General features: G+C 37.1%; 1 protein-coding gene across 1 annotated transcript in view; it reads right to left on the bottom strand.

The window, feature by feature from the left end:
• Positions 1-15,982, bottom strand: part of LOC105273852 (kinesin-like protein CG14535) — a gene marked incomplete at its 5' end in the record, with an annotated part of 151,135 nt that overhangs the window by 6,908 nt on the left and 128,245 nt on the right. Inside the window, 4 exon segments of the mRNA XM_011316529.1 lie at positions 80-292; positions 2,288-2,485; positions 4,890-4,983; positions 13,016-13,204. Of these exon segments, the coding sequence (XP_011314831.1) occupies positions 80-292; positions 2,288-2,485; positions 4,890-4,983; positions 13,016-13,204 (694 nt within the window).

Raw genomic sequence — 15,982 nt, 5'->3', positions numbered from 1 at the left:
AGCTTCGCATATTTTTCAATGCAATTATGTTTATTATACATCTTTAACTCAAGTTATTTCGCATTGCTTAATTACTCACCTCCACCCTTTCCAGCTACACTGTACTGATAAACATGAAGAGTGTAGAGCATGTGAGCATCACCATCTTCTCGTTGACGACCTGCAACTGCCGCGTCCAGGTAAAATGCTGCCCTCTCAGCTGTTGGTGCTCTGAGCTCGCTGTGTTGCTGCAGAGATAGGGACCCGAAGAATGGATCATCACGGAGATAAACCGCCGGGGACTGCTCAGAATCTGCAATGATATTTTAAATATTCATTTCCACGATAAATCTAGGAAAAATATCACTGTTAGATAATTACACTGAAAATTTCAAGCACAAAAAAATTGTGGAGAATTCTTGATGGACGAATCGGAATTCAGAATCAGAATCAGTATTTGATGTTGAATTTTCACAATGAGCATGAAAAATCAAGCTTCCATTGAAAAATCAATGACCATTCACCACGGAAAGCCTAATTTTCTTGAATTTTCAAGACAAATGAGAAATTTAATGACCAACTTTAATTGAAATTCAATTCAAACTCCTATAATTGGAAATTCAGAAGACTTTGTGACAGAAGTTTCAAGAACTTTTCCACAATATAATTGTAATCGTCTTTTCGCATAGTTTTAAGAAGGAGCTGTCACCATTAGCAAACTCACAAAATTAACTGGAATTGTGGGATTTTTTGCAGTGAGTAGAAATTTTTTTTTGAAAGTGGTACCTGAAAATCGAGAGGACCTCGAGTTCTTTTTCGATTCCCACTTATCTCGGTTTATTCACAACCTATATATCGCGAGAAAAACACCAGCTCCATTACTTTTCAGCAGTCGGGGAGCTCCTGCGCCATATGTGCCCTCGGCTATGCATGAGACGCGTTTATTTCACGTGCGAACGGCAACGTATGGGCTTATAAAACACAGTAAAACGTTATTTAAGGGGGGCTTTGGCTGTTTGAAATTTTATGGATGACGAGTATGAGCTGTTGTAACATTGATCCCGTCGCTAAGTTTATGAAGGCGGACATGGTCATTACTGGGCACACATTTTTTTTATCGCTCCTCTATTGAGATTGAAATCGGGGGACCAACTCTACCCCATTCTGATCATTCGAAACGCGTAGCAAGTCGATTTATCTCGGCGAGGGATTCTTGCGTGTGGGGTGACCCTCGTGGGAGGAGGTGATGGTGAAACACATTGTGTTGGAGAAATCAAAAGTCTGATCAGACAGCAACAACATCTACTTCGGAATTTCTAATTCTTCGTCCAACTTTTTTGGCTTCCGATCGTTCAGGATCTGTCGCTCCGATAAAAGAAGATTCATCTTCTGCCAAAAGCATCGAATTTTATTTGAAATTCAATTATCAATTATTATTCGTCATTATATTATACGTCGGTTGACTATATTTATTGGATTGATGGAGCTATTTGATTTAGTGAGGAGAGTTTATGAGAAAATTAGGAAGATTGGAGAACTAAAAGAAATGTTTGCCAAGAACATGAACGTTCTTTATTTAATTTCGAACTTGGTCTTCTCTCAACTGTGAATTCTTCTCCTCACATCATCGAGTTTCTCCTTTTCCAGACTGTTGTTACGTTTTCCCTGCAGCCACTTAAAGTTACCGGTCTGGAAATACTGTCCATTCTCGAGGCAAATTTTATGAGAGGGAAAACGGTAACAGTCGTACATGCACCTGGTAATTAAGGAAAAACATCCCGAGAGCACTTTCTTTGTCCCTTCGCCTTTTATATTAAGGAAGAATTGCGAGACCAACTTGAAAACGCCTCATCCCAGAATTTAAACCGAGTTTCGAGACAAACAATTATCGGTATCGCCAGGAGTTGCGGTTCTCAGGAAGCGATTTCCCAGGATAACAGTTAATTACTTAATAAGCTGGAAAATTAATTGAGACGCGGTTTAATTAGTTTTACTCTCCACCCTCTCCTCAATGGAAAGAGTCACCGGAGTCAAAGTTGAACTGCTTGAGGGCTGGATGTAACAACTTTTGTCGTTTTTTTTTCTCCAGTCTCTTTTACGCCAAATTATAATTTTCCTTTTAATAAATGAAATAGAACTTTGACAACTGCGATTTAATACAGCAATGGCGTGAAAGGACTGAAGGCGAAGTCAAATGTTCTTTTTGTGATAATTAGAAAATGAAATGAAGTCCGTTCAGACGATTCAGTAGGAACTGGTATTTTGAATAAATGGAGACGTTTGAAATAGTTGTGTGAAGAAAAATTACCATTGGCATAGGCTGCGAGGAGATCCTTCAACTGCTGCTGACCGGTCGTTAATTCGACGCAACTGACACGAACACTAAATCTAGCGCCCGTTCGTTGACGCTGTTCTGCAATTCCTCTAAACAGCCAAGTTATGGCACAAGGGATAGCCCCCAGAGTGTGCCCAGCTTCTGGAGTGCCCAGCATTGTGTGCGATTTACCTGGAGCAATGGAGATTAACAATTCATTAATTAAAATCCACGAGGAGTTGAGTTTCATTTACTCCACTACGGAGAGAAAAAGGAATCCCTGCTGCAAGGGTAAAATCACTTGTTTCCTGTTGCTCCTCTTCAATCCAGTGATTTTTCACTTAACAGGAGGAAAATCTAGTTCCTTGAAGTCTGAGAATTTCAAGATATTAAAAAATAGGAGAACAGAACACGCGCTTTGTGCAATTAATTACACAATGACTGTGTTAAATAAGAATGAATTATTTATATTGAAATATTAAATCATCATTTTTCTGTAATTCTTGCTGGAAAGTTTACTATTGTTAATTTAATCAATTATCGAAAAATATTTAGAAATAATAAATAAAAAATCAAAATAACAGAATGATTGAAAATATACAGTATAATAATAATAATACTAATAATTATTATAAGTTATAATTATAATAATATTATAATTTGGAGTTTTTGATAGTTTTGAAGTCATTTAAAAACATTTTTCTTTAATCCATAATATATGAAATATAAAACTTTCAGATCAGGACAAAAAAATGATGAATTAATATTTCAATATTGCAAGAATAATAATGTAAATTATTCATTCTTATAATCAGTAATTATTACATCGGTAACAGACCCTAAAAAGGATTACTCGGAATTTTGGAAAAGTGGATATTGATTACGTTGGGGATAAAATGTTGTTAGAACAAGAGTAGCTCGAACAAATGTTGAATATTTTTAACAAGTCCTCGCCGTACTAATGCAGCACAGCATGTCCCTGACAGAATGATCTTTCTACTGTGCGCAAATGCAACTGAAATCACCAGATATGTTTCCCAAATGTGTACAAAAACGTAACATGCACCACAACACAGTTAAACACGTGTAATCCTGCACGTAAAAGGACACGTTGCAGTTAATGGCAGTGGAATTTATAACCCCCTGTCGTTTAAATGTTCACGATTCTGCTGATGATATTTTAACGACCTAACCCAGGCTAGTTCAGGCTCATGTGAATTCAGTATGAAGACAAATAAATCATTATTCGAGGAGATTATCCATTGAAGAAATAGGTAATTAAGTTGAATACGCGAGTTTAACTTCTGTTTTTTTTTATAGGAGGTATATCTCAGAATAACGGAGAGAGAAACTGAGACTGAGTTTTGCTTACTTTATCTCAGTTTGTCTTAGTTTTATTTCCATTTTAACGCTACTTTTCTCGTCTGTTTGTTTCGTTTCCCTCGTTACTTTATTCCGTATCTCCTCCTCGCGAATCTACTTGGCATCATCCACGCTGCCTTATAATGATGAATTTGCATGCAAACTCGATATCACTACTTAAAATGTAAAACAACTTTGCTCTTCTTTGACTGTGTACACTATCCCGCCTTATGAATCGGCCTCTGAGACACTGCATGCTCAGCTTTGAATAAGAAATTTTCCTTCTGATTTATTTCAGGGGTAATTTTTTCGTTTTCGCCAAGCAGAAAAATATTTATTGTTCAAATATTAATCATTTCAAATGAGTAAATGAGTTGAACGAGAAAACTAGAACTTTTTAAAAACGATACCTGAAATATCTCTAAAATATTAAGAACGGGAATTTTGAGAAATTCAATACATTTCATTGAGAAATCGATGATTGTTTAATGGATAGGGGAATTTAGTGAACCATTTTAAATTTAATTGAAAATAGGATGGAACATTAATGTGACACACTTGTAAACATTTCATGAAATTTCAGAGACGGAATCATCTGAATATTCACTTATAATACCACAAGAACTTCATTTTCAACTTTTTCACGGATTTTCAGTGGGAGATGGACGAGATAATGAAGAATTACTAGAATATTCAAAAAAACTTCAAAAAATAATTAAATTAGCTTCATCAAAGAAGATTCTCCAGAAATTTCATGTCACAATTATTATTACAAATTTTATGTTTTTTTATCTCAATTTCATGTGTAATTTTTCCACAGCGCATTTTGACTGTAATTTCCGGAATTTTGGTAATTAAGGTGTTTCGACAGTTACTTATACTTGCGAAAAAATTTCCCAATAAGCTAAAAACATCAAATTTGCAATATCTGTTGTTGGCCACACCGTTTTTAAAATATTTGTTTCCAAAGTTCGACATTGTATATTCCAAAAATCACGTGGTAACAGTTCTTCACATTTTTGTAATATTTTCCATTGTTTTCAATAATAGATACTTTCAATATGGCGCCTCTATCATCTTATGAAAGTATTCACAAGTATATTCACAAGGACCTTCGGAAGTACCTTAAAACGGTATTTTTATCCAAGAATTAATTAATGGAAATCGACGGAGACAAATATAGCAACAAATTCTGATTCGTGGTAGCAGTAGTTAATAAATAAATTGTTTTTACCGAGGCCAGCGTGTCCAAAGCAGAAGAGACAGCCGTCAGTGCCGTTTATGACTGCATGGATCACGTCCGTCAGTGCACTAGAGCAGATTTCCGTCTGAAAATACAAAATAGATGAGATCAGGGTGATTTTTTTGATGGATTCCTTTTTGGGGCTGAGAGGGAGAGACCGGTGGATGGAACTGGAGAGAATATTTTACGGGATCAAAATGTATCGGGGAATCCTAGGAGAAATCTGGAGACGGGAAAAAGTTGTACGACGCTGCGACCAGAACAAGATTGAAATCTTTGAGAACGTCGAGTGGATGGGGCGCAGATCGAAAGGGACGGCAAATGGGGAATAGGCGATGCAAATCTACCGTCGATCGACAAAGGGGAATTTTTTACCTTGAGAAAAACAGTTTAATCTTCGTTAATACCCATTTCAATGGAAATGGCTGTCATTTTTATTGAAAAATTATCCCACGCACAATGATTTAATTCCACTTATTTGTAAATTGAATAAAAATCGGTGGACAATAATATTCCTGAAAATTATGGAAATCATTAACATAGATGGAACTGTTGTGTACCAAGAATAATATTAAAAAATTCCTCCCGTGATCCGGACAATATGTCATTCGCAAAAATCGGAAAATGAAGAAATATAAAATAATGCAATATAAAAAATAATGTAATATCGAGGATAACATCCATGTGTATTCGACGTAATATGGATACCCGATCCCTCTCCAGTTGGGCAACAAAGATAGATTAGCAACTAACCATTCGCTGATGCAGTCGAATCGACGATGAAATAAAAACTCGTGAATCTATAACCTTTGATTCAATTAGAAATTCACCACGGCATTAAATAATTTTCTTGTACTTCAAATTCGCAGGACACCTTGGGGATTGAACAAAGTCTTTATTTATTTAATAAATCGTTAAATTAATGAAGTTGATTCTCCTTGGGAGCTATTCATTTTTAACAATTATGATGCAGCTACTGTTGGATGAAAAAAAAATGGATGAATATTTATAGACAATTGGTTAGAGGGATGGATTTATTTATTATTCAATGTGTAACAGACCTGAGTAAACAGGTTGCATAAGGTTAGTGTCTGTGCTAGTGTCAGTGCTGTATGGTACAGGCCGATGTGACGGTTAATGAAATACGTGACCAGAGCCTCCATCATAATCTCAAACACTTGATTGTGCGGTACAACGAGAACTCGGGAAATATGGGGGATCGTGAGGAGTCCTCGAGGGCTGACGTTAACCAGTAGGTTTGTCCAAGAACCCCTGTTCCTCATCATTCTACCCAAGTTTCGTGTAAGCAAGGTGTACGAACCACTCGGTGGACTTCCACGGGCCTTTAATGAAATTTACATGGAAACCCATCGAATTCAAGTGGAGCGTTTAAGGATTTTGACAGGCTCCATATTTAATTGAAATTCTGGAGACTCACTGGCTAAATTTCGGCACCAGCCATCGTCATCTCCAACATTTCATTATAAACATAAAATATTAATGGTCATTTGGTAGAAATTTAGATTTTGAATTTCTGTTGAATTCGTCATTGACGAATTAAGTTCTTGAATAGTCAATTAATTCTTCATTTTCAATTTATCGAAAATTGAAAATCGGATTTTATAGAATGCTTGATTCTTCCCGATTGTTCCATCACTGAATTCAATGAATTTCCGAGACCGGTTCCCCGTACCGAGTTTATTAACAATTACGATGAATAATCATTTACTATTTGTATTTTACCGAAGATCGATTAAGTTCTGAGAAGTGGTTATTCACCGATAGCTCGTGACTGGAAGACCTGACGTAAGCGATTGAGGACTAATTTTAATCTCCGGAAAAATATCTCTATGATAGAGGTAAAATCTGTAATTTCCACTCTGCCGATGTCGATATATCGACGTTTAAAAATGTCGAAACTATCGTCAACTTTTCAACGTCAACGGAGGTTGGAATTCAGGGCACGTATCACGGGCCGTCATTCACGGTGAAAAATCGGGCATGAGACGTTTCAATTACCCTTGAATACCGGCTCATTCATTTCGTCATGAGCGAATTAAAATGTTCACCTCGGATGTGAGGGAGATCCACTGGATTTTCACCCGTTGTCGCCTCCGTGTGATCTCAAGGAATTAGACTTACAGAGCGCGTCTTGAGTAAAGCAATATTGGCTCAACGTACTGAATACATGATGGAGGGCCATGTACTTCGACCTTTTACCGTGGATGTGACGAGTTTGTATGTGTCGTCACATGTACCTTTGGGATACGAGGGAGGTTTGAAAGGCTAGTTTCCAGGGAGTCAATGTAAAAGCTGTGTTGCGGATGCTGGAATAATGTTTCCAGCTTTGAGAGAGGATAAGTAGAGAATATTCTCGCATATTCCCAACTGGCATTATTCCGCAATGCCAAATAATTCTCGATGAAAATACAAACCAAAATATTGTTCATTTGTGAAACTCGGAAATAATTGGAATTATGAATATTCAGGGGTAGTAGAGTTTTTTTTCCAACCCTACCAATCAATCTATTGTTTACGTTACAATAATTCACATGTGGTCAAATAAGTTTTTATGAAAACAGAAATAAAAATGTTGTATTTAACGATCCGCTGATTAAAAATGGTAAATTAAAAAATTAAAAAACAACGGGATATTTCATAGAATTTCATTTTTCATTGGATAATCGATTTGGATATTGAAATGATAAATCCTAAATTTTATAAATATAAACAAATTTTTTTTTTAATTAAAAAAATATATCATTCGAAAAAATTGGCAATTCTTCAAACTCGCGGAAATTTCAATGGCTCTCTTTGTCATGAAATAAAGAGTGAAGTAAGTGGGGAATTAATTTTCCATTGCATATACTATATAGTTTTTTTTTGTTAATAAATTATCAATAGGCTTGTGACTGGTGATATGCAAGATTATATGAACATAGCTAATTGTCTACTGATTTCGAGAGTCTAGTATCGAAACTTTAATATTCTAATCAACTGAGGTAGAATATTCCAGGACCAACCCAAAACTCAAACATTTCCCTTATATCGATACACCGGCGATTGCTATTATTTCCATCATGGAAAATGAGAAACTTAAATTTGACGGATTATAATGCTTCCGTTAAAAAACAAAAGTCTTTTTGCATGCCACGAAAATGGAATAGTCCCAAAAAATCTGTCACGCCCCATAAAATAGGGAATAGGATAAAAAAAATCAAATATACCTCAACGAGGAATGACGATAACTCTGAAGAATAACCGGCTGGAAAACTTTGGATCCCCATATATAAGTGTTCAGCCAGGGGTACAGTTTCAGTGGCTGCCCCCTTCCCCTGAATACTCCCCTGCTGTCATGAAATATGTCGCGATTTACACAGGAGATTGGCCTCATTGGCGCCTGGGGACCAAGTGTACTCCTCCCCCAGGGGGTCAGGGGGGTGTGAGAGGATAGTGAGGGGGGTTAGGATCAAAAAAGCATTTGGCAAATCCGTCGGTGAAGTGGTGGAAGTTGTGTACGTTGACGAAACTCCACGGGTTAAATCCAATCTCACTCATGCGGTATCGACGGGTTTATCTGGCCTCACGGAAGCCCACGGTTAAGTGGAATAAAGATTGCTATTCCAGGGGATAAGTTTTCGGAATGAATGAGCCCTCACTCCCTCGTAATAAAACTACACCCTGAAATATTAAAGAAAAAAACGCTGAATCTGCTCTTTCTGTTTTACCCGCTCACAATCATCCGTTTACCATTTTAAAAACCTTTTAGTCCTCATAAATACACGAGCATTTGGCTACGCGAACCATTGAATGATACATTACGCCGTATTACACCGATGGTTATGCACAGCCGTGAAAACGAGACCGATCGAGTTTTAGAATTTCGAACACTGGCTCGGAGCCGTCCCCATGGTGACGAACGCCCCATTACCGTGAGCTGTTTGCACTTGATAAGATTTTTATCGCAAAACCATCCCACAGCAATCGTTCACATGCATCTATACACACTTGATATCGACCATCAGTTTGCGAAAGTCGGTGCATTCGGTTGTTGTGTGCATTCCTATCTAATGGGTCTTTTTACGTGCGTGAATTATGCTCATGTTCAGGTGCATCTATTCGACAAGAGGAATTTTTTGTCACATTCATTCTGATACTCACAAAACTTATTACTACTAAATTAAGTTCATTGTATCGAGTAGATTCACCTGGCAAATATATGAAAGTGTTGAATTTTTTATAGTTCGAATGTTACAGAATATAATTAGTACATTCAAAAAACTTCCATTTCTTTAGTTTTTAGATATGAGATTTCGACGTGGCAATTATTCCGATGTCAAGAAGAAATTAAAAAAAAAATTGTCTCAGTCGACTTGTTTTTTCTTGGTGTGAAATTTCCTTCCAAGAATTGAAGCATTGTGGAATGAAACCATGAAAATAGATACATTTATTTAGGGGTTAGTCAGGCTAAACGGGACACGGGGGTAAAATGGGATGAATCAGGAGGTTCAATGGGAGACGAGGGGAAAATTTCTGTTGGTGAAAAGAAAAATGACTGAGAATGAGTCAAACACGCTTTTTCGTAAGTGTCCCATTTTGCTTGGCTCTCCCCTAAGTAAATGTGGAATAAAAAATTTCAGAAAGACTAGATCTTTGGGGGGAGATGGAGAATCGTGAAAATATAAATAATTCAATAGGAAATTGAAAGCTGTAATGATTTGCAATGAGGGTCTGACAGGGTGGGAAGGTTCAATCAGCATTTAGCAATGAAGCAAATGAGCAATAGATCCGTTGAGTGCACTAGATGAGGAGATGAGGGGAGGATGAGGGAAATGCATTGTGTCAAGGAGTCCCGTGCCAACACCATGAAAACCCATGAAATGCACCTCTTCCTCTTGCATAACCGTAGGGCGTACGCAGAGGCCACCACCAAGCCGTGTAATCTGCAGCGTGACTATTAGTCGTAAGTCAATAATAAAGCCCTTGTCCCACTAGGGCCATTCTAGTTGCGGTGAATTATCCAGAGGTGAAGGGGGTCGAAGGGTATTGTCTACCCAGGGCACCGTTTGCGGGGATAGAATTGTCAGCGCTCAGGCCAATACTCAGCCATTGCCTCTCTATGCCAACCTAATTGAGATGGATGTTCCCAGACCACTGAGCTTTCATTTGCTCTAGTCCTTTCACCTCTGTACTTTCATTTTTTTATTCACTTTTCACTACCATTTCATCGCCTGTCTACTTCAGCACTCGCGTTTCGCCAAATTCACCATTTTTTGTGAATTTTATGGAAAAGCTAAAATTTAAAAATTTTAAATTTATTGAAATTTCTCACTTATATGAGTTGCAATTCAATTTTAATTCAAAATTATCAATAAATTTATCGTTTATCTTGATAATTTGAGAAAATTGGGTTTTTGGTGTTTTAATAAGTTTTCATTTTTTAATGAGAGTTCGAATTTTCAGGCTCATTGTGAAAATTCTATAATGAATACGAATGAATTTTTAATTGAATGAAAATTCAAGGAAATTATTGCTTGAATTTTTTATATTTTTATGGCTGGTCAGTGCTGTGCATTCCTGATATGCATTTTCTGAATGAGAATAACTGAAATATTTAAGAAATTCATTGATTAGTCACTGAAAAACTCCATAAAGATTTGATGTGAATTTTCCGTCGTTATGAATTTCAAGTTTTTCAATTCAAAATTTCAAGAGTAATTTTCCAACAGTGTAGGAAATTATAAATTCCGAAAAAAACTAGATTTTTTGTACATTCTGGATTTTGGATTTTGGATTTTGATTATTTACGAGGAATTGTTGAATCATATTATTTATTGATTGATATTTATTATTGATATTTATTAATTGTTTAATTATATATTTATGGGCTAAACTGAGATGAGAAAATCACTTGACAATTGAGTAGATATTTCACAAATTATAGAAAGATTCATGATTTATCGGAGATTCAAGTGGGAAAAGGCGAAAATTTTTTAATTCCTAATAGAATTTCATATTTTTTCCAACAAACAGAACTTCAAAAAAAAAAAAACCCAATAAACAATAAAAAAAAAACAATCCATTGATTACCAAATTTGATAAAACTTTCAATAAATTTTCAGTAATTTTTAATCCCCCCAAAATGCAGAAAAGGAGAATAAGTAGTACAGCTCAAGATTCTCTGCGCCACGCCCCCCTTTCCCAGAAATTATCGAAGGAATTTAATTTTGCTCAAGCCATAGACCGAAGACGAATCCTCGACTGGACACTAGATACGGATTAGACGTAAATACAGGGGGGATAAGAGTACGACTCGTGTGTAAAAGTTTCTCACAGTTGTGCAAAAGGAAACAAGTGAAACAGCGATAAGTTTTCGCAGAAAGCAGAGACGAAAGTGGAAATGGCGGAAAGGTAATTTCAGGTGGAGATATAGCATGGAGAAACGTGACGGATTCTTCTTTTGTGAGATATTCTATTTGGTAAAATGTCTCGGGTGAGACATCCCGGATACTTGATTACAAACATCAGAGAAGATAAAACGAAATAAATCATGAGAGTCTCAAGGTAGAGGTCCATTAAAGACCCCAATGTGACGCCTTTGTCACAATATTATTTCTCGTGTCGAGGGAGTTGTTTAATTCGGCAAAAAATCGCCCCGGCGGTTCATGGGGGATGAATTGCGCTATTAAATCGCTCAAACGGTTCTCGGTACATTCTGAATATTCAACGGACTCTTTCAACCCGTTCCAACGAGTTTATTTATAAAAATGCCAATTTTCAGGGGGGCCCCATTGATCTGGCAATGGCGGTACGTCAGGGAGGGAAACGGGGTACGGCCTGGTGGTCTCTGGAGAACCCTCACCGGGGAAGAGGTCTGGGAGGGCTACGAGCTCATTTGAATTCGACGCTCGATAATGTCCCCAGGGACCACCAAATACCGCCTGGAAAATACCACGATATATTCTAAGGCCTTCAATGGAATTTCCACTATTGAAAGCATTGGAATTAAACTGATGAGGGGAAACATTATTCCCTCTGGGATCAAACGTTTTCTCAATATCGGAAGCTAAATCAAGTAGAGAAAATCAAGTTGAACATTCTAATTGCGCGCTCATTTCAATCTTTAAACACACATAAGTTCAAATATTATTAAAATTCCCTCGAAATTTCAAATATCAAAATCACTCTATCACATCTACTGTTATTACCTTTTATTACATTACATTTTATTACAAAAATTTATCGCAGTTACGTAATTAGTTAATCATAATTATAATAGATATGTCGTTTATGATTCTTATCTTTAGCTAGCGCTATTGGACTAAAATGAACGTCGTGATATCCTTGACTATCTACGTGGAACCACTCATAATATTAACCCATAATGATCTTGATGAGTTTTGAAACTTTTTTTCATCGCAGTATGTTCGTTGGGAATTTCAGTTGCTTGTTTTAGTTGGGTTTATTTGTCCTTGTGAGTATGTAATTTCTGGTTTTTACTTTTGAAATCGCGTTTGAAAAAATCAGGATTAAATGACGTTGGAATTATCTCCTGATGAATATTGCAATAATAAAATGAGCTGTAATTAATTATATGCTCTAATGAGATGCTTCAATGAGTTGTGGCATCTTATGTAGGGGTACAATGGGAAATTCGGGTTAATAGAAGGGATGAAAAAAATGGAGGAGATGGAGACATTGGAAGACATCTGATTTGTCCGGGAAAAACTGAGAACGGGGATCAGGAAGTCTCAACGATTTCAATCGTCTCACCGGAAATCGTCTCCTCATTTAGTTTCTCATTCCCGCGGAAATTTCCCCAGTGGTGAATGAACAGTTACTTGAATGTTAAAGTAAACGGTTTGGAGTGAGGGTGAGTCTCTGGTACGTGCCTTTATCCACAACTCGCGGGCGCAAATTCCTGAAACGGAACGACATCCCTGCCGGGCGCATAACTAAACTAATTTCCCGATCTCTGAAGCCAGCGTTCAACCGGGGAATCGCTCCAGGCGAGTGTTGCTCTTTCCAATGATTTCCCGGCGTCTCGTGATGTGGCCTTTTGCCATTCAGAACTGGTGAATTATCTGTGGAATTGTTTGGAATCGATTGGGATTTACCTGGGAGTCCTCCTCGGTGAAGATCGCGTCGAATGCGAACATCTTCGGTGCTGCCACCGTTGGTCGCCGATCTTCTGCCGTTGACGATTGACCCGCCGTCGGGTCCACCAGGGTCACCTGTTTTTTTCGCTTATCCGCGTTGAAAAAACTACCCCCTTCACCTGATGACACTCGCAGCATCACTTTTACCTGAAAAAAAAAAATAAAATATTAGGGGAGAATAACTTGAATTGAAAGTGAAACAATTTCAAAAAAATGATTGCATTAGTTATTGAGACTTTGAGACTCAAATTGGAAATACGCTAACATGAATTGTAACTATAAATCATAGATTGAAACATCAACGATTTATATTAATATTGGAATACTAATATACACATCAGTAAAGAGCAATGAATGGAATAACTAAATAACCCCCACGAAAATGAATATTAAATTTCCAATCAATAAAAAATTAAATAGAAATAAACATAGTTTATAAATCGGAAATGTTAACATGTAAAATTGCTAGTACTAAAAGTGTTGTTAATTAACAAATTGTTATTACTGAGTATCTTAAGTTAATCTATGTCGCACAATGAAGATTACCTCAATGCCAAATAAATTTAAAACAGAAAAACAAATAGTAGAAAAAGAATATTAGTTGCTGACCTCTGTCATGAATTCTATTTTCATCGAAAAAGTTGAACTAAAATTAATAAAATCATTGGAATTTCTTTCAAAAAATTCCAATCCAGCCAGGGCAATTAATTTCAGCCACAGGAACTAAAGATAATTAATTATCTATTGGCTATACGTTTGGAAAAGCCTCTCATTCGAAAATTGAACAATGGACTCGTTAGAATAGACTGACTGGCAGTTTCTGACATTAATTAACAGCCGCAGGAACCGCTGGAATTTGTTTTACACCAGAGAGTTAACGAACTATCGACGGTGTGAACCAGATGATCTCATTTTCCCCTCCTCTGCGTACATTTTCTCGAGTAATATCCTCTGAAATTATTTTCACTCCCTCAATGTACAAAAAATCATTGCTAAAGCAAAAAAAAAATCACTTCTTTCTCTCCGTTTCGTGAGGTTACGTCCGTCTTTGGGATATTTTTTCTGCCGCATGAGCCCATAAACGCTAGAAATCGAGTGTACGCCGAAAGGAAATTGGGTTTTCGCGAGTTGAAATGAGATTTCCCTGGGTGTTGCATATATTCCATATTGAAAAGATGTCAACAACTGCATTCCTTGACGAAAAGGCAAACATCGGAAATACACACGCGCCACTCCCTTATCTCTCTGAAATCCTATCAATTTCCCTCACTTCCGTCTGTCAGACACCGAAGAAATCTCCATTTTCTTTATTAAACCCAGTGAGTCCTCCCTGAACCCAATGAAAAACCTTATCCCCGTGTAATTACAGTGATAGCTCGTAAACTTGATTTAATTTGATATGAAAAGTCATAAACTCCCATATTTCCTAGTGACATAAAACCAGAACTTGGAGTTATTGGAATTCTTTACAGCCACGAGGACGCGTAAAATTTTAACGGGTCCTCCAGGATATGGTCGACTCCAAATGGCGATATAAATGATACGTAATAGTACTCAATCCAATATGAAATTTTTTTAACGCCGGGCAGCATCACTAAGTAGCAGAGGATGTGTCTGTACCGTTCGCCTCCTAAAAAATTCCATTTTGTATTCTAGTCTGAGGGTAAAACTATATTTTTAAGACTTCTTTGATGATTAAACTGGTTATTTTCCTTGTATAAACGACTAATTCACCCGCGAATCCATAAAATAAATGAAGAACTAACGAGAAACGACATACAACATAATTCCGAGTTTCAAACTATCAAAAACATCAATTACTAGTCAGACAATTTTCTACGGTAAAGACTTGGCACTTCGGTTATGTATTTTTTTCCGTACGAAGGGTTGAATAATGTGAAATTCTTCCGGCGATGCTGTCATCAAATTCTTGATGATCGACAGTACAAAAAAATTGACGCCGATGGTTGGCGGGAAAATGGTGAACAGTATTGACTGCTGTAGACACACCCGAAGAGTTTGAGGATAAATCTACTTTTATTTCTCACCGGCATCTTCATCACGTTCGTGACGAGTTTTTCAACAAAATGTCATAGCTTTTTTCTGTGGAAATAAAGTAAATACAAAGTTGAGGGTGGGGAGGGAATTAAGTCGGTAGAAAGTTGGCACAATGGCTACCTGGGGCAATGAAACTGTGAGCAAGGTTTAACGGTGTTGCAGGGAAAGGGCCATTCGGAGACGAAAGTTTGATGATTCTGGGGGTAGATCTGCCCCTGCTCGACTCAACATCGGCTCAACCCCAACACCACCCCAAACCCACCCGGAATTGAATTCTCAGGTAGTTTCCTCGTACCTTTGGAGTAGAATATCGCTCAAAGAGTTGAGGATATTCGATAATCAGGGGGGATTTGATTGTATCCGGGGTTATAGACTATAAAAATGATGTCTTAAATTATGACCCTATTGCCCCCTTCTTAAAACTCAAAAAGTTTAAGGCTCAAACGCTTTAGGACCTCCAAAGGAGGATATAACTGTCCGACTGACGTCTTTATATCCTATAATTTCCCACGTTTTTTTTCTGGGTGATAGATCTCTTATTTTTGATTATTATTATAATTCTTTATGGGAGACTATTTACTGAGAAATTCGCGGGAATTAATACTGAATTAAATCAGGATGAAAGAAGTGAATTACAGAATTTAAGGGGATAAAAAGTGTACGTCAATGTATGATGTTGTAATTAGTTGCTGTTAGTATGAAATGGTTTATCTGTCGTATCCACGAGTTTTATTCATCAATTCCCGATTTTCTCTTTTTTGTCCACAATATGTGACACCGATAAGCTGTCAATAAAACCCACACATTCCGGCTCAATGCAGATTTTTGTCTGGTTGTCTATCGGCGTGTGGGGGAGCATGGGGTGTT

This window comes from Fopius arisanus, unplaced genomic scaffold (assembly GCF_000806365.1).
Source record: "Fopius arisanus strain USDA-PBARC FA_bdor unplaced genomic scaffold, ASM80636v1 scaffold00007, whole genome shotgun sequence".
Taxonomy (NCBI): domain Eukaryota; kingdom Metazoa; phylum Arthropoda; class Insecta; order Hymenoptera; family Braconidae; genus Fopius; species Fopius arisanus.
The sequence above is the reverse complement of the archived record's forward strand: the minus strand, read 5'-3'. Positions and strand labels throughout refer to the sequence as shown.